This window comes from Lonchura striata, chromosome Z (genome assembly GCF_050655825.1).
Source record: "Lonchura striata isolate lonStrDom1 chromosome Z, ASM5065582v1, whole genome shotgun sequence".
NCBI lineage: Eukaryota > Metazoa > Chordata > Aves > Passeriformes > Estrildidae > Lonchura > Lonchura striata.
The window spans coordinates 64889384-64909279 of NC_140740.1; the positions used below are offsets into that span (position 1 = coordinate 64889384).

The following is a 19896-nucleotide window of genomic DNA, read 5'->3' on the forward strand; positions in this document are numbered from 1 at the left end:
AAGTCTGAGAGGTGTCAGCTGAAACAGAACTCACTTTGCTGGGCAGGCAAGACTTTTGGTAGAGTAATTACCCGAGTCTATTCTTCAGCTTTCCCCTCCATCAATGTGCATGTATCCAGCACAAAAAGCCTACATGGAATATTAGTAAGCAGCATTATGTTAAGTCCATTGAGATAATTTTGCTAAACCAGTGGCTCTGGGAGAAAGGAATCACTGCAATACAAGTTTCTAACAGTGGTGACTAGTTTCCAATGCCACAACATTATTGAAATAGTGAATAATATTTCACAATCTGGTACAGATGATGAATAAACATGGGCCATATATCAAGGCAAGAATTAGAAAATAAAACCTCCAGCATGTAGGTGAAATACAGAGAAAAAGACTGTTCAGAAGAATTGAGAAAACTGCAATTAGAACAACAAAGATACAAGGAGATAAGGACAGGAAGGTAACATATTTTAAGCTATCCTTCCAAACCTGTTCTGACTCAACATTCACGAATTTTACATGACATTTTTCAGAATGCCCTACAAACTATATTTTTAAAACTGGTTCCTTCTTACATGTCAAACTGTATTTTCAGTAACCGTCTGGGCCATATTTCTTGAAGCTTCTGGTATGCAAATTTAATCACTGAAATCAACAGAAAGCTTCCTAGTGATGCTGATGTGATCCAAATTGCTCTCACATCCTACTTTTAAGTGAAATGGTGCACAGTACTAAAGTTACCCGCACCAAAAATGCTGCTGGCTTTCTGAGGCTTGGAGCAAATCCTCCAGCTGGAAGTCACAAGAATCGGCAAGACTCCTAAGTGACTTTTGAGTGGGAGTTCCCCTAGGGTTAATGTTGGAAAAGTCTGGAATTGACCACAATCACTTAACAATAGTTTAAAAATATATTCCTTCACCTCTATAGACAAAGAAGTGATGTTATGTCAAGTGAAATAATGTTTGCTTTCAATCTTGATCAAAACCATGACATTGTCTTTGTGGTAAAACTGAAATAAGGCTTCATCTTGGCATAAATCACATCAGGTGCCAATTAAACTCTAATGCATTCAGAATGATTCTATTTTCTCTTGTCTTTCAGTTAATGTTTATAGATTTCAACTCAGAAGACAGACTTTGACTGTGCTCATGCCTATCTTAAGAAGATGAAAAGCAATATAAAATCACTGCCTAGGCTTTGGTTGCATACTCTTCCATTATCTCTTATTTTTATGAAACCTCCAGGTTAATCAACATGTGTCAGCAGCAAGTGTATATTTCTGGTCCTTGACAGAAAGTGCAACTTTAGAGAATATCATAACTGATCCTTAATATTTCTCTTGTAAGTATCTATTCTGGTGTCTTGCTGACTCTCAGTAAAGATGTGTCCTTACATCAGCTGAGATATCCAGATCCAATACACACATGGTCACAGCCTGTACAGCACAGTGATAGAAACACAGCTTATATTAACGGGATAAACTGTCACTGAACTCTGACCTAGAACAACTCTCATTAGTTGTGCTGGCTCAGGACATCCTAACATGACTAGAGAGAAAATACTAGAAGGAAAAATTATAGCTTTACAAGAATGTGTGAAGAGCTGTTTTCATCCAGGCAAGTCTCCACATAATTTCTGGATATGCTAATTTGTTTTCTATCTGTGTTAACTTTGCTCTCACATGCTAATCTATTTTTTATTGCCAGATGTTATTGCATTAACTGTTGCATGTTAATTTACTATGATTTAGTAGCCAATTCATTGTTAATGTTTTCTGGGGAGCTTTGGCAAACTATACAGATGTAAAGTTTATCTACCCTAAAGAACTCACTAGGATACAACACATTTGCTGACTGCAGAAGTAGAGCATGTTACTCTTTTCCTTAGAATTGATTGTTCTAAGGATGATCAAAACTATATAAAAGGCTAAATTATCATAAACCTGATGCTAAAACAAAAAGGTTGTGCTTACATTAGGAGGAAAATTGCATTTATTTGCATACTATGTTGCAGGTTTTATGAGCTGGTTCATTTTCCAGATGTAGGTGAGATGTTGATAGAAATTGTTGCTCTTGGATCATTCCTCCAGGTAGCTTGTTTTGTAACTGCTGTTGAATTATTAAGACTATTTTTATAAAATTAGGATTCTAGGGCCCCTAAAACATATCTTCCTTCATTGCTAACTTTCTTATTCCCTTTGTAACATCCCAGCTTGTGGTTTATGATTTTATGATAATTTCAAGAGCATTACTCTCCGGTGTCAACATAGTTAACATTTTATGTGGAGGTAGTAGCAGAAGATTTTGTTTTTTAACTCACAGAGAGAATTAGGATTTAAGAACATTTCTTCTGTGTCACAGAAGATTCCAATATAAAGATACTAGATAGCAAAAAGCTGTCTCTTAGACAAGAAGACATTGCTAAAATTTTCCATTTTGGATGTTGTCATAGTGGGTTAGTTTCACCAAATTGCTAGAGATTATTTTCCCCTCTGAAAAGACTTTGAATCTGTGTCCCTTACAATTTTGAGCTTCCCTCCAGTAGTTTTCTGATATTGTAAGTACTGTGGAAACTTTGTTTAGTCATATTCTGTTGTTTACCTGGTGCTTTTGGTGAAGAGAAATGGCTACACTTAGATCAGCAATAACAGTCTGAATCTGTGGATTATGTGTCTGGGCAGCCAACAGAACCCAGAGAGAGAAATCCAAAATTATTTGTGTCAATGTAATATTTAGTGTCTTTTGCACATTGTCCATGCAGGTGAGCATGGTGAGACCTGGGGGAAAAAAACACATATCATTTTCATCTTCTTCCTTGAAAGTCACTGGACACTAGTCTGATTGCAAGAGAGTGTCATACTGTGCATAAAAGTGTAATGAATCCATGGTATGGCTGCTGATCTTTAGAGATTTCCCAGCTCCTCCTCCTTATATGAACACCATTCCCACCAACAGCTGTAGGACTGCCACACACAGATAAGGTCAACCTATTTTTGTCACCACTGGAAAGATGCGAACTGTCACTGTAAGACTGATGGATATTCAGTCTCTGACTGGAAAACAGTTTTTGGGAAAATCCCGCTTCAGTAGAACTCCTCTGAACTCCTGTACTTCCAAGATAAAAAGAAAAGAAAAAAAACAGGAAAAAAAAAAAAAAGAATGCTAACAAGCCTCTAATGTAGAATAAGTTTGGCAGGAAAAGAAGAAAGTAGTTGGAGTAATTTTTAAAATCCCTATCAGTAACAAAATTAGTCAGTCCATGCTTGTATATTGTCGTGGAACATCCCCAACAGGAAGCCATATGTAACAGTGTTGTTGCATTCAGACCATACCATGTATCTCTTACAATGATGCCTGTCGAATTGACTCAGGTTTTTTTTTAGTCCAATTTTCTTAAACACTTGCCTTGTTTGATACGGATAAAAAGAGGACAAATTCTATTATAAGAATTAGTGGAAGCAATGATGTTTGTCCAAGGCCTAGGAAAACCTTGCAATTTCATTCAGCTGCAACTGTAGATACCAATTTAGCAAAGAATCCTACAGAAATCTATAGCCAAAGGCAGTGGCACAGGAGAGAATACTTTCTTACCTGCAACCTGGCAGTTAATGCTAACGTTTGCTTTCTGGATTGTTTTCAGCGTGCTTCCAATATCAACCGTGACAGCCAGTGATTCAGTGTTGATCATGGTAGCTCTTGATGCCTTTATCAGTGGCTTTCCTGCATAAAAGAAACACCAAAGTTTATCATAACAAGCACATCAGAGTCCCAATGGGATAGATAGGCTGGAACACTCTTTGTGAAAGTACATACAACAGGCAGGCAGAAAATTAAGTGCAAGACCCCCTGCTTTTTCTAATATTTCAATGTCATAAAATTCCATGAGTAAAGCTGTCTTGAAAAAGGAAAAGACACAGTTGAAGCCAAGGCAGAATAGCATTAAGGCCATATGGACATACAGGAGAACCAGCTGAATCAATAAAGACCAGCACAAATGAAGCTGCAGTGAGATGCTTGCCTGGTGCTGCAGCTGCACCACCACCCTTTGGTAAAGACCAAATCCAGGAGCCTGAGTGATGGCTACAGGCATAGTGGAGAAAGTTTAGCATAACATGAAAGCTGTTTCTACACATTGATCATGGTTTCCTTAACCTACAGGGGAAACACCAGGGTTGGGAAGACCAGATCATAACCAGAAAGTTTTCTCATAATGGCCAGCAGAAGAGGATGAGGATGTAAACTGTATTAATGCCATACACTGTTACTACATGTTTTAGATAAAACAAAACAGGTTGTCTGATGGGAAGGGGTCTATCTTGATAGAGCTACTGATTGCCCACAATAAAGTGTGCTTTCAACATTAGTGAGAGCAAGTCATGGTGTTTTGCTGATGTTGTGTCTTTGTGGGATTACTTATGAAGTTATCCAGGATCAATGGCTCAAGAAGCCTTCTGCAAATCCTTTTGTAGTGCTACTGCAAAAGGATGCTTTACAAAACAGGTGAGAGGTACCCAAGCTTAGCTTTGAGAGAGAGGACTAATGCAGCAGAGCTGAAAAGAGCTGAATTAAGGTGTTTCCCTGTCTCAGAGAAGTGCTTTGCAGTCAGGATGTTGCAGGAATAGCTGAACATAACACAATTGCTTCAAATAACATGGGAATTTGGTGTCTTCGACTCAGTGTTACATTTTCAAGCACACAATTTGAAAAAAATCTATAAACATCTTTTTTCCCCCATTTTAAATAAATGGTCAGATACCAAACCAGATATCCCTGTTTGCCTCCAAAAGCTGCAATTTCAGGCTAATGTCTATCACTGGCTTTATTTGTATGTTAATTTTGCCATGGCTTACAAAGAAAAGATGGATGTGAGAAAAATAACTTGATTTCATTGAGCTCATGGAGAGTTCTGAAAATTTAAGTCAGTCTTAAATATAAATATCTTAATATAGCTGTATTCCCACATCTTTTAAAATATACCATTCATCTGTAACTCCCATCTTATCAGTTTGGTATTTTTTTATATTTTACATTTTTTTTAGTTTGGTGATTTTAGTGCCCAAGAATAGCTACATAAAATACTGCATATTATTGTTTGAATACCTCCAAAAGTTTTGATACTTTTTTGGCAAAGTCTAAAGAAAATGAAACTTCTTCAGCTATCCATCAGCCTTTTATTTTCCTGATTGGTTTCCATAACCCCACCACAAGATTAAAAATCTTTTAGCTGTTCAACCCATAAATGAGTAGGAAACCATTGTGAAAAGAAAAAAAGCATATTCCACTGTCTTTTTTTTCCCATGTATGTGTTAAATGAATCAGAAAATTCTTCAATGAAATAAGCTTTTGTCCCCACTCTTGATTCCTCTAAAGATGATCTCAGCTTTCCATGTTTTTTGGAGAAAATACTTCCATTATGCCAAAAAGATTGTTACTTTGTTCCAAAAACTGCTCAGTATTTCACTTTGCTATTTATATATATATTTGCTATTTATAGGCTGTTTAGCTCTTTGCCTTGGATGTGAAATGCAAAAGTATACCAGTTCCTGAGAGGAGTTCTGCTTTAGTCTGGGAAGCATGAATATTTATTCACCTAAAATTTTAAACATAAAAGCTATAAATATATAGCTTTGTTAATTAAATATAATAAAAAAATTAAAGTATTTCTGTGTCATATGTATACCTAATGCTTTATTTTTACAATGTCATACAAAATTATTGCCACAGCATGTACAAAAACTCTGACTTTTACACTCACTGAACAATGTGGACAGAATAGCAGTTTTGACTGATAATTTTTTAATGTCATGTTCAGCTTCATGCTGGTGAGGCATAAGAAGTTTAGTGTGGTGGTTTAGTTGCTTCTAAAATATGACACTGCCCTAACAGCATCACTTCTACCTTGCTGCCTGGAGTTCAGCAAAGTTATTTCTGATAGTAGTAGTGTAAAAAGGATTGGTGTCTTCAGTTTTGCCTACAGGTAATTTGTAGCTCTAATTCAGATCTTTCCTTTTTGCTCCGGAAGATTCACCCATTCTGCTAAAGAACAAGACAAAGTATCTTTCTATTTGATTTACTGATTACTTTTCTAAGCTTCACTGTTATCCACTGTTGCCTTCTTACATTTTCTTTATGCTTCTCTTAACTGAAATTTTCTTTGTGTTTGGTGTAATTTTTTTTCTAAATTAAATCTAATCAACACCTATTCCTTCCTCTAGTCATACATGGATACAATGGCAGCTGATGGTTGCTGCCTATGCATTGGAAGCCTCCAAGCATTTCCACATGCTGAGGCAGTGAAATGGATAAGTTTGCAAAATCAATAAGATTTTCCGTATTCCTAGCACGTTTACTTTTGCCTTGATGATAAATCCTCCTTCTGTAAAACCTCTTTGCCCTTTCACAGTCATTAGCTGTCGTATGACAGCTGCTGCTCCTGTATCTTTCCCAACAGTTCATGTCTGCTGCTCCACCCTTCTGCTAGTCCTGATGTGATTGTGAGCCTGCTGACCATGTCTGCCAGGGAACCTTGAAGAAGCTGGATTCATACTTCTAACTCACTTTGCCATTGGCTTTTATCTGAATCAGGTTTTTTTAGAATTGAATTCTAAACCAGCACAGGATGTTTAGTCTGCTTTAGAACCTGTTACTAGAGAAAGAGATACATGGAATCTAATTTTTGAAGAACTTCTATTTGCTACAATTGGAACAGTGTTAGCCGCCCCTGTGACTGAATACGATGTAGAGTTTGATCCTGTAAAAGATTCAGCTCTGGAAGTTTTCTGGCTTGTCTAATGTACAATTCAGTAAGTCCTGCAATCCATCTGTTTTGAACAGATCAGCATTAGGTTTAAAATGAAGCATAACATTTGGAGGCTTGAACTGCACTGCCCCTACATGATGCAAAAAACCAGGATAAGCACTGTTTTTAAGAGCATAGCAGATACAAAAAAGAGAAAAAGCATTGATGTATTGCAGAGACACATAAACCTCACAAACTACCTATGAAAGTGTCAGGTTTTTGTGGAGCTCATACCCTGTATTTTCACCAGTGTACTTCTATTGACATATTTTACATAGCTTTAGCAAACCTCTTCCCTTGCAAACAACTCTGTCCAGATTCACACAAATAACATGGACCTGCAATCACAGAGGTTAAACTATTACCTGCTAGGGTGACAGCAATGGAGACAGAGTCAGATCCCAGGGCATTGGATGCATTGCAAGCATAGAAACCCACATCAGCTTCCACAGGTGCTAGAATCTGCAAGGAGTCATCAGGCTGAAGGAGCAACCTGGCATAAAGCAGAAAGAAAGAAAGATGTAATAGTCTCTTAGTCCATGTGAACATGAACATATTTACTGGGAATTTTTAGGCTTAGGTAATATTTTTTATAGATCAGGCCTTTGGATTAAATTTAAAAATCTATGAAGAAATTTAAATTCTTACATTGAGACTGTAAGTTGTGATTTCTTATATTAAATTTTAGTCTCATTCTCAGTTCCTCTACTGCTGACATGTGTGTTAAAGAAAGACTGCCAAGTAATTAGGACATCTGCCCAGTGAAACCTCCTCCTCTGCTGTAACACTTCTGCATAATGCTGACTGAGTTTCCCAGCATTGCTGTCTTCCAGTTCTGCAGCATAGGAATAGCAATAGTAGAGAAAAAGCCAAATTATTGCAAGCGAAAAATCATGAAACATGCTGAAGCTATGCAGAAAGAAGTGAAGTGAACCACAGGCTCAGTGTTAAAGCCTGAAATCATGTCAGATTCTTTTATTGATGGGCAGCTTGTACAAGCTCGGCAGTTTTGATTCTTTCCTAATAGTCAGTGAAGATAGAGAGGATTTTTCAGCTCCTCTTTGGGCCAAATCCACTGTTTCTTTCCACTGCCAGTAAGAGGAACCTACCAGGAACTCAGTGTACTGCCTATGGTTAAATTGAATTAATATGGACTTCGTGCTCTTATGAACTGCTTCTTTTCACTGTCTGGTTTTACAGTGGTATAACTCAAAAGGTTGTGACATACACTATTCCAGCAAGAATTCAGTCCATGAGTTTGTGCTTCTGTACCCTTATTTTCATCACACTGTGTTTCATGATTGTTGCTTCTTTCTCTGAGTTTTCTCTTTGGCTGAAACTGTAGCTAAAATCTACTGTTCTCATCAGCAACTTTCAGCAGTTGTTGCTTGTAAACTCTTAATAGAGGCTGTGATTGACAGTGGGTGGCAAGGGTGAAACTGGGGGAGGGATATGCCTGTAAAACACATGCAATAGAAATCTGCTCACAGATCCTGGAATTGATGAGTTTCTTTACACTCCCATCACCACTATAAAAACTGTTGTCTCATGAATGAAAAAGCCACAGATTCTTGATTTTGTTTAACACTGTGGGTGGTAGATCTCTAAACCAAACCAGATTAGGGCCACCCACCAAAATGTATTATAGGAAAAAATCTCCAGAGTTAACATTATTTTTTTTATGCTTTAGTGAGTAATAAGAAAAATAGTAATTATCAATAAAAGAAACACCTGTTTTAAAACAAGTTTTGTAAATACTTAGAAAAATGAACATTTGCAAAACAAACATGAATACTTTTAAAGTTGCATCTATGCTTGCATGGCCAAAAACCCACCAATTGTTGAATTAATTCCCTTCCCCCTTTTGCTGTCAAGGATGTTTTTCTTACCTCTTAGTCATAACCAGGGCTGACTAGATAGTCACTACTAACAGTGACAATAACAGATTTTTTTTATTTGCAGAACTAATGTTAGCATGCATCAGTATCTCACACATAAATTTTTAGTTTAAAACTGACTGCTTCAATCATTACATGGAATTCATTAAATCTTCAGAAGTTGTCCCAAATTATAATAGCCTGTAACATTTAAAAGTTCTGTGTGTTCTGTCTGCATGTCTGCAAATACAGTATGTAGGCAGGTCTTCAGTTTACACCAAACTAATGTTTGCAAGGCCCCTAAAATAGTTTTAATTAATGTTTCTGACATCTTCAGGCTGAGGAAAGATCTTGCCTAATATTGCACCTTGTAAAACACAAGGATGCATAATTTGTTTGTTATTAATCACCTCTCCTTACATAAACCACTCTCTGTCAGCTTAAGTCACCTCAAGATCTAGCACAAATATTTTAAAAATAGAGATAGTCCACGTAGATACTTGACTTTTTAAAAAAATCAACTCCTACAGCTGCATCCTCATATCCTTTCAACACAAGTTTTAATGTCTTTCTCCAGAAACAAACATAATGTGCTCTTCTTTTCAATAATTCTGTTATTTTTGCATCACAATTTAGCATAGCTACTTTTCTTGAAAGCAGATCCTTTATCAATCCTCATTGTATAGAATTATTTTGGCTGAATTTCCTATTTGCTCATAGATTGATATTTTTGTTAGGTATTGAGTTGCTTATAAGGGGTGGAAAAAAGTCAACCAGCTGTAGCAATTCTTTATGTTACCAGCAGGTCTTCAGAATCTCATTTATGGACTGAAAATAATACAGCTTAATATTTAATCAGTCTCATCTCAGTTGCTCCACACTGCATCGCCTCCAAAACAAAAATATATTTTTCAGGACATATATCAATGACTAAATCAGACAAATGCCTAACATGCACCTCACAAACACCTAACTACATAGCACTTACTGTTCATATGGTGCTCCATGTCCTTTTATAAAATTTATTTCTGTTTTAGAGAAGTTGAATCATCAAGTACCAATGGCTTCCCTGTGACAGAAATTGCAGCATACTAGCAAGGCTTACTAAACAATGCATAAATTCCTCAAAGATTTTTCACTTTTAAAATTGATTCCTAAGGAATTTAGTCTGAATTTTCTCTAAAATAAAATATTTTCCAACATATACAGCAATCAAAAAACTTAGTAGGCTCTGAAATGGCATTCAGAACCCATGCTGGTGTTAACTTGACTCTTTAACCTTAGGAGAGAATAATTCTTTTGTAAAATATGCACTCAGGATGAATAGGCAGACACAAGTTGGAGATCTTTTACTGGAACCACTGATAGTTTCAACTGTTGTAGCTATTTGTGTCATATGTTTTTGTTCTCTAAAGTAACTGAAAACCAGCACTTTCTGGAGGCCTGTATGTCTTTTTGCGACTGTACCCAGACTAAAGCCAAAGCAAATTAATTTTTGCAAGGATAGCCACGCAGTAGAAGTCATACCTTTAGGTGGATGAAACAGCTTACGGAATGGGGCAGTGAGAATAAAGCCATACATCAACCATCATTACTGGACATCACTGGCTCAGACAAAACCCATGGCCGCCATGTGTAAAAGTGAATGCTTTATCTCAGTGGTTTGTATATACAAAACAGGTAGCTGTCACCCAAACTAAACCCAGCAGCCTATACTCTAAGAGTTGCAATGCCATCAAGTATTTCTGAAATCTCAGTATATTCAGTAGGGTGTGACCTGAGGAACTTCAGCACTACTCTCTGGCCATTCTCAGGCTGGTACAAGGAAACCCACCTCTATTTATTTCCTTATTACCATTAAGATAGAGGTGGGCTGGAAAATCCTCTTCTCCATTCAATGGTTGGCAAAGTACAAAGCAAACAAACTGCAGAGCTAAAGGACAGTTCAAACATACCAGACATACCACCACATGTTTACATCTGTGGCCTTGCAGTTTACAGCAGGACACTGTAAGACTCTTTAAACTGCAGCTTCCATTGACACAGCTGACTGATGGGCAGCAAAAGCATTCTGAGCCAAAGCCAGAATACAATACTGATCTAAAAAAACCCAGAAAAAAAAAAATCCACAAAAAATTAGCTCCCAAGATATAGGTGTTGAGTTGCACCTGAAGCTCAGAGCATGGTAATTTCTTCCCCCACACACCAGCCTGGGGGAACTATAAATGATGAGTGCAGAAAGAAGTTCATAGAGCAGTAACTACCTCAATATTTAAAGAAGAGTTGTGAATGACGTATGCCACTAACTGGAAAAGAAATTATACTTTTCTCAGACTTTCTGATAGAAATTTTGAACACACACAACCGACTGATAATTCAGAAACAAGCCACAACATTAAAGGCAATTTTAGCCAAATTGAATGGGAAAGAAAAAAGATTGAAAAGGAATTGTGAAATTATATATTGAAAAAAATCTGAACTAAAACTTCAGGAATCATGTAAGTGTCTTTTACTTCAGCTAAATTAATCTACATGTTGTGATACCATGAGAGATTCTAGGGTATAAAATAAACTTGCCAATTTCTCTTGACTGTAATGTCTAGCATTCCTCATTTATTAACTTCATGTAACATCCCTTCCCTTTCATGGATGCCACAGAAGTTACAGTAATTTCAAGCAGAGAAAAAACCTCAACTTAATGGCCCAATTCTAATGGGATATAAACACTAGATGAATATTTATATATAAAACTTGTTTTGGGGGTGGCCTACAGACATTTTCACAGTAGTATATCTAAATGAAGGGATTCTGTATGTCCAAGTCCTGATTATGACTGTATGTGATTTCCACCACAGGTACATTCTTGTTCTCTGTGACCTCTACCCCTTCAAAAGTTACTATTTTTTTGTGTGTTAAATTTAATATGCTTGTTAGTCTTCAGACAGAGAGGCAAGAACCAGGAAACTCAGATCATTATAGAAAGCAATTACTTTTTCTTTGATTCAATAGTAAAAATAAAGAAGGACCTAAGAAGCTAATTTTGTAACTGTATAGACGGGGCAATTTTACCTAAATCAAGACTTTACTGGATGATCCATGAGCACCACACTGGAAATTAATTTCTGTTTTGACTCCCTCTTTTCCCATGACCTTATGACTAAATGTATATGTTTGAGCTGACGTCATTATCTTATGCAGAAGGAGTTGCTAGCAGATCTCTGGACAATTTTTTGTACTGTGTTGCTCATTATTACTGCCTACTACAGTTTTTTCCTGTTCTTATATAATGATTTCTCACAGAACAGAACCAAAATATAAAATCCCAAGCATACACATGATAAGAATGTATGTTATCAACACAGTTGAACATATAACGTGTACTGAAAATAACTTCTTTGTGCTCCTCCACACAAATTAATAATGTGGAGTAATTGGAAAGTAAATACTACCTGAAGGAAAAACAGCATAATTTTTTTGGTATACTGATAAAAGCATTTTTTTTTTCCAACTTCTCAGGTGACACCTGGGACCAACATTCCAGAATTTAAACAGATGAGGATTCACCAATTCAGATGAGAAAACAAAGGCTAAATGATCGGTCTGTTGAGATGACAGCAAAGCTGCAAACAGCCATGAGGTGTAGTTCCACAGTTTACAGCCTTCAGCAGAACATACACAGTAAATGGTGATTGTAATGCCCTTTGAGGCTTATCCTGGAACAGTTTAATGCATGGATGCATATGTGGAAGGTCAAAGCCTCATCTCCTCCATCTTCTCTTATATATCTGTCAAGCCCTCCTGGAGCTCTAGGAGAAATGCAATTTCAGCTCCAACAGAGGATAACAGCAACAACCAATGACCAGTTTTCATATCTCTATATCAGTCTTCATAGCAAAAACTCTCCACCTTCAGATGGGAAAATAAGCTATGACTCCCAGTCTCTGGATGAAGAATCCTCTGTTGACTGTATTAGGCGCTTATGTCCTTTAGTACTTTCCAATCCCTTCTTTTTTACTTACTCAGTCAGAAATAAGGTTCCTGTCTGACTCAGCATCCAGACCTTGCTGAAGATTTACAGTGCCCTGTTTAACCCATTTACCAATTCACATGCATTTGCCCTTCCTTCTGTTATGAAATCAGACTACAGCAAAACATGGCTTTGTCCACGGACTGACTGGTAGTAACACAAGGAAAGTGACGAGTCAAAATATCAATTATTTTCTTAAAAGTTAAATAACATGCATTACCTATCATTGTATTTCACTTCCTCTCCATTCTTAGCCCAACTGATGGTGGGCTTTGGGTTTCCCACTGCTTCACAGTGAAGCAGCACACTCAGTGTGCCACTTGCTAGGACCACCGTCTGTCCCAGGTGGGTGACAACCTCGGAAGCAGAAAGTTGTTGTGCTGCTGAAATCTTTCGGAGGATGGCAGGCTTTTGATGAGGCCTGTGCAAGCCATTTTCTAGGTCTACAGAGGTGGGAATAAATGTTTCAGAAGATGACATCCTCAGGGAGCTGGTAAATCCAGAAACACGTCTGTGGAAAGGGTACTCAACTGAGGCTGAATCAACTTTTCGCCTTGATGCTTTGAGGACAGATTCCTGATGGTCCAAGTAGTTCTTGAAAACTTCATGGGCCAGGTGCACAACAAGATGCTCAGTGTAGATATCTTTAAGCTCCTCAGGCTGTTGAGACAAATTCCTTATGATATCATCCAGGTGTTTCTGCTCTGTGACCATAGTAAATGGCAGGCTATGCTCCCGGCTCTGGTCCTCTTCTGAGGATGTGTTTCTCTCCACAGACTCCTGGGCTTCCCAGGACTCCAAATTTTCCACTGGCCACCCTCTGAGCTGTAGCAGCCTTGAGACAATATAGTCATACCATCTGCTGGGGTTAGCAAGGTGCCCTCGCTTTTCAGGCTTGCTACCATTGAAGAAAATCCCATTGAGATGTTTATCCTCTGTTCGCAAGGCATCATTTAAGCCAGCCTTTGTCATGACTTCTTCCTCCCTAATACCAGCTGGCTGCCCAGAAATGATCTTCTTGTTGCTTCCAATCAGTTTAATTATGAAATGCTCTCGGGCTGACCCTGCTGTGCAGGTGTATGTCCCGGTGTCTGAAGGCTTCAGATGATGGATTTTCATGTACTCGTAGGGTGCAATGGTGATATGAGCTGAACTGACAAGCCTCTTGTCATCCTTCTCCCAAGTGATCATTGATTTCCGGAACCTCCTTGTAGGGCATCGGAGGACAACAGAAGTTTTGGGCAGCAGGTAGGCATATCCACCCACAATGAAATGCAATTTCTTCTGCTTCCTTGTCTGGATGTAAACTTGCTTTACAGCCATAATATGAGGGCTTTGCTTATGAGCCGGTCTGTTGTGCCCTGAAATATCATTATATAATTAGTATATGATACTATTAAACAAAACAAGTAGTTTACATTGTTGTGGTCAGCATTTGACCCGTTAGACAGTAAGGGGAGAACCTGGCCACCTGTTGCTGTACATTAAATTAGAACAATCAAAATAAGAGGAATAACAAGACACACTTCAGGAATGTGAAAGTAGCCTAGAGTATATGCAGAAAACAAATATTCAGGAATAAAATCTTTACAGGAGAGAGAAAACTTCAGTGGAAACATGGTTCTTGTTAAAGAACTTCAACAAAGACTGTTATTCAAGAAATGCACTGAATTGTGTTTATCACCCAAACCTTCAACATGATCAACAATGTGATCTTGCAGCTCACAACAGTAAGGAAAAATTAAAGTCTTGCTACTCAAGGAGTAATGTTGGACAGAAAAAAACTCTCTGGGCTAGGCTTAAAAACATGGTAAATACTATTAAAATGCACTAGTTCAGTGTGTCCTTCTGGTTTCCTGATCTCTGTGTCAATAATCTTTATTATGAAGCACTAAATTAAGCTGCATAGGCATATATATGCCATGCAAAATTTGGTCCAAGCTTAAATTCTAAATATCAGATCTTCTTTTCTCCCCACATACCCAACATTCAGCAGTTTCAGAGGCAAGCTGAAGCTAGCCTGACTTTCACATATCCAGTTGGCTTACTGCAAACTAGGGAAGAGTGTACAGGGGGACTTGTGATGGGCAAAAACAAATGCATGAACTACCAACATAAAATACATCTAACTTGTATTACACATGGTTTATTAGAAATACATATTCTACATGGTTCATTAGAAATCTCAGGTCATTGAGGATTTGGAGTGACATAATGAAATAATAGGTTTCTAAATGATCATCAGCAAAATCCCTTCCAAACCATTTTCATTGTAGCTGTTCTAGCAGTTTATTTGCTCCAGCCCTCTGGCAGCTATGCTGTATCTCCGAGCCTCTACATTCCAGCTGTGAAATTCAGATCAAGATTTTGGTCAGAATTTTGCGCCAGTTCTTCCAGAAACTAGTAGCTCCCTTCCAGCACACTGGCTGATATCCAACTCCATTAGTGAAATCTGTAGCACTCCTCCAATGGCTTGGCTTATTTACAGACAGAAGAACCCACTCCTCAAAACTTAGTAATACTAGTGCGAAAGCAGGCTGTGAAGCAGGAAATTGCACAGATTTCTTAGTGAAGGACTTCCAATCCCTTTTCCCCAGACACTGCCAAACACCTTTTCCACTTACGTGCACAGGGGCCTAGTGAGCAGGGCCTGATCAAGGATGAGAATGGCAAAGGGAGGCAGAGTGAGGAATTGATGATAACAAAACCGCCGGTTTTCAGCATCTTTCTGCAAATAGCATTTCGACTCTGTGTGCCTTCTCCACAGCTCACTGAACACTAGGAACAGAAGGAGAAACAAGAGGAGAAATTAAAAAGGTGCTCCTTGTCACACACTCCCTCCTCACTTCCCATATCCACATTGCATACACACACCTCAGGATAGACCAGTAATAGTTTTCAAAATGTTACAGCAGTATAAAGCAGAGCAGCATCTGACCATGCAGCTGCAAACAGTGCAGGCACAGTAAGGAGATTAAATACTTGTTATTTTCTGTCCTGTAAGACTTAAATTCTTTCCATGCTCCTGTTACCATTTCTTTTCTGTCAGATGGGGTCTCTTGTTTTAATGGTACTGTGCTAGAGTTCAAAGCAGTCTTTGAGCTTTGTTTCTATATGTCTGTGTCTGCTGGCTGGAAAAACTCCAGCTCATGTAAAAGAGCAGACCTCATGGAGTTGAAGATCACAGTTGCATTCTGGGACAGATAAAATCTCACCTGAGCGTAATCTTTAAGATTTGCTGTTGCAAATCCATTTAGGAATAATAAAGGGATGAGTATTTTAGTCACCAATTAATTATCTCAGCCTTCTAGTTACTACTACACATGGCCTACACAGAATAGTATAAACCCTCTAATACCAGACTGTAGTCCTTGTTGCACAGGTGGACATGGTTTGATGGACTTCAGAATGGGTATTCAGTTTCATATTTATGCGTCTAATATTGTGGAAAAAGAAATACAGACAGTGCCTTTGCACTGGAACCAAGCAGCAGTCTGTAAAAAAGAGATAGAAAATGGGTAATGCACTCTAATTACCATCTTCACCACCAGAATGGCTAAGTGTCTCCTGGCAGAAGACTTTATGAAAACATCCACTAATTTAAGTAAAATGCCCAGACTGATCCCCAGAAGAATGGTGCAGGTGGGACAGCTCGGTAGGGCGATTGGCACTTCTTTTACAATTTCCAGTTTCCAATTTCCACTGCCTTCCATGAAAGAGGACTGGAAGAGTGGTGGTAGAAACTGAAAGATGCACAATGATTTTCATGCTTACTGACATGAACCTTTGCCTTTGCTTTGACCTTATAAAGTAAAATTATATTTTTATAATATCTCTCCTCCTGTCCCCTTTCATTCACCTCTTCTCCTGTTCTCTCCCTTCCTCTTCTATTCTCTTCATCACAGGAAAGGGTTGGAGTGGCCCCAAGAGGAAAAGACTATCAGAACAGCTAGGTTTTGTCAACAAAGAGCATGTAGCCTAGGGTAATAAAGATTACTCTTCATCGATGCCTTGGATTAAATAATAACCAGATGCATGGACAGAGGCAGGGATTTATTTTTGGAGTGTGACTTGTGTTTACACCAGAAGGGTCTTAAAGGCTTTGTCAGATAGCTAAAGCACATCTGTGGAGGCAGACACCACAGGGGAACTAGTGATAACATCCTCAACCAGGATGATAAGGACAGATTACAGGACGATACTGGGCATAACATGCTTTGTAAAGTCTGACTTTATTTGTCTCCTCTATCCCAACTGGCTTAGGATCTTCATCTCCAAGATCTGTAAAATATTCATGCAAACAAATAGCATACCTGTGTCCAGTCAGAGAGAAGCCACTCACTGGGACAATCCTCATTTTTGCAGGCTTGTTGTGTAATGGTCCTTGGCATGGAGCAGAAAGTTTCTGGCAGCTCTAACAAGCTTCCATCTGCCAGGCGCTGCTTACAAAGTGCATCTCGCTTCTGGACACCACCGCCACAGGTCTGTGAACACTGAGAAAAGAGAGACAGCCACCTCACATCACACCACTTGCTGCAAAACTAGTTGTGAATTAGGGTAGAAATTAACACTTGGCCTTGGCCAAACAGAAAACATAGAACAAAAATTTCAGAGACCTTGAAATAGACTGCTTTTAAAATGTCAAAATTATTTTGGAAAAGGGAAGCATCTTAGTTTGCTAATTTTTAGAAAAAGTGTTTCAATATTTCTGAAGTGTCCTCTTTCAAACTATTCTTTCAAAAGACACAGAAACAGTGAGTCAGCATTGCAGTACAGAGATGGCAAATTTGCCCTCTCCACCTGGAAAATGAGACACATGTGATGTAGAGAATCTAAATAGTAATATCTGTGTCTGAGCTCTGATACACTGTCAGAAGGAGTGGAAAAGTCTTGTCCAGCAGTAGATAAGTAAATTGAGATTATTAATATCCACAGAACACACCTCCCCTCTCTCTTTAATGTAAATATCCCTCTCTGCATCCAATTTTCTACTCAAGGAGGGCAGGAAATTTTGAGTAACCAAATTTAGTACTTTCCTGACTACTTTTTGTAAATTTATTTGCTCAGCTTTTTTTTTTCTCCTGAAGTTCTTTTCCTGAGTCTAGTAACAGGTTCCCAGTTCCACTCAGTTCAGCCAGCTCAACTCCTTTTCTCCTTTTTTTCTAGCAAAGAAAAGGGGGAGATTGCTTACACTGATATGACCAGGAATTGATTATAGCCTGTGACATGGCAATTATTCAAGGGAAGTAGACAATAATATGGAGAAGTATTAAAACATATACTTGAGCAGTTAAAAGGGGAGTGTTTTAAAAAATCTTGCAGTCATGAAAGGCTCTTCTCTCTTAGATAAAGAGCTGCATGAACTTTAATGCTAGCCTACTCAGGCTAAATACTCATTTAGGATAAACATTTTCTTTGAAAGACAGAGAGGAGTGCAGAAAGACATTTTTATATTTGTTTTCTTTTAATATGTAAAATCAACTTTTGTCTTACTTATTTAGAATGTTGCAAAGCTCAAAGACTTCTAAAAATTTAAGCAGGAAAGACAGTAGTTTTCAACTAATGAAAATGAAAATGTCTATCAGCCTCCCCTTTGAGGAAAATTCATTCCTGAGGAAGAAGAAAAATATGATTAAAAGTATTATTCCAATGTTGCCTAAGGACTTTTATCATATACAAGATACCAAATGGGTTACTCACTATGAATATCACAAAGTATGTTCCTACTATCAATCAGTAAATCTCAGGAAGTCTCTTTGTCCTTCCAACTCTACCAGACATTAGACAAAATATATATTTTCTTGCTTCTTGGACTTTATTCACTTACACAGTGTTGCTCCTGCACAGGAGAGCCCCAAGAGTCACACCAGGTGCCTGACAGCACTGTTCAAATGCTTCTTGAACTGTGTCAGGCTGGTGCTGTGACCTCTGCCCTGGGGAGCTGTTCCATTGCCCAGCCACCCCCAGGGGGGAGAACCTTTTCCTGATATTGATCCTAAACCTCCCCTGACAGAGTTTCAGGCCATTCCCTCAGGTGCTGTCACTGTCACCACAGAGAAGAGATCAGCGCCTGCCCCTCCTCTTCCCCTCACAAGGCAATTGCAGACTGCTGAGGGCTCCCTTCAGTCTCCTCCAGGCTGAACAGACCAAGTCACCTCAGCTGCTCCTCACAGTTTCCTCTCAAAGCCCTTCACCATCCTCATTGCCCTCCTTTGGATGCTCTCTAACACGAGAGAGTTAGCATATCTTTCTAGCATATCCTTTGGACACTCTCTATCAGTTTAATGTCTTTCTCATATCATGACACTCCAAACAGCCCCCAGCACTCAAGGTGAGGCTGCCCCAGCTCAGAGCAGAGCAGGACAATCCCCTCCCTTGCCTGGCTGGTGAAGCTGTGCCTGATGCCCCCCAGGACAGGGTTGGCCCTCCTGGCTGCCAGAGCACTGCTGACCCATGTTCAGCTTGCCATCAACCAGGACCCCTGGGTCCCTTTCCATGGTCTCCCACGGGGTTTAATTTTACACTGCTCTCTACTCAAGGTATAGAACAGTATAGGTTTGTTCTTACTGTCAAAAATTAATTCTCTGCTAAGATTCCACAGTAAGATAAAGCACCTGCAAAAGGAGTAAACACTTTTTTCTCATAAAGTCTCTCAGTTTCTTTTAAGGTCTGACATTTGAAAATTTAGAAGAGACATTTTATGGTATAGATTAGAAATAGAAAAGAAAATATAAGAAAATACTACCAATTTTCCCATGCTGACTTTGTTTTAAAGTCATTGTTTCGAAGCAAAGACAGCATTCAAGAGCAAATAAAGAATGTTGGGACTGAGATTATAGCACTTATTCACAAATAAAACAAAAGTGAATGAAGATTTACTAATGGATGTCTCCCATTTCAGGTATGCAGAACAGATATAGGACCTTGTAAAATGAAAACCTAAACTCTGCTCTAGAAATGCACAACTGAAAATGATAAAGATTCTAATGCATTTAGATATATTTTAATAAAGTAGTCTGGAATATGTAAAAAGATATTTTAAAAATTGTTTTTAATGATACAACACTGATAATTATTGTGTGTTTACCAGAAATACCAGGGCTTCGAATGACATTTAATTCAGACAACCCTTCCTTACAAAAAATAAAAGGCTTAGAAAAGAAAACACTGGTAATTAGAGTTTAAATCTTCTGGGTTTATTTT

At 38.3% G+C, this 19896-nt stretch overlaps 1 protein-coding gene across 5 annotated transcripts in view; it reads right to left on the reverse strand.

The window, feature by feature from the left end:
• The window catches only part of ADAMTSL1 (ADAMTS like 1), a 389105-nt gene that overhangs the window by 25412 nt on the left and 343797 nt on the right, over positions 1–19896 (reverse strand). For all 5 annotated transcript variants that reach the window (XM_085567914.1, XM_085567913.1, XM_085567916.1 and 2 more), the window contains 5 exons: positions 17007–17186; positions 15318–15471; positions 12914–14054; positions 7155–7282; positions 3582–3710 (listed from right to left, as the gene is read on the reverse strand). In XM_085567914.1, coding sequence (XP_085424040.1) covers positions 3582–3710; positions 7155–7282; positions 12914–14054; positions 15318–15471; positions 17007–17186 — 1732 coding nt within the window. The remainder of the gene's footprint in view (positions 1–3581; positions 3711–7154; positions 7283–12913; positions 14055–15317; positions 15472–17006; positions 17187–19896) is intronic.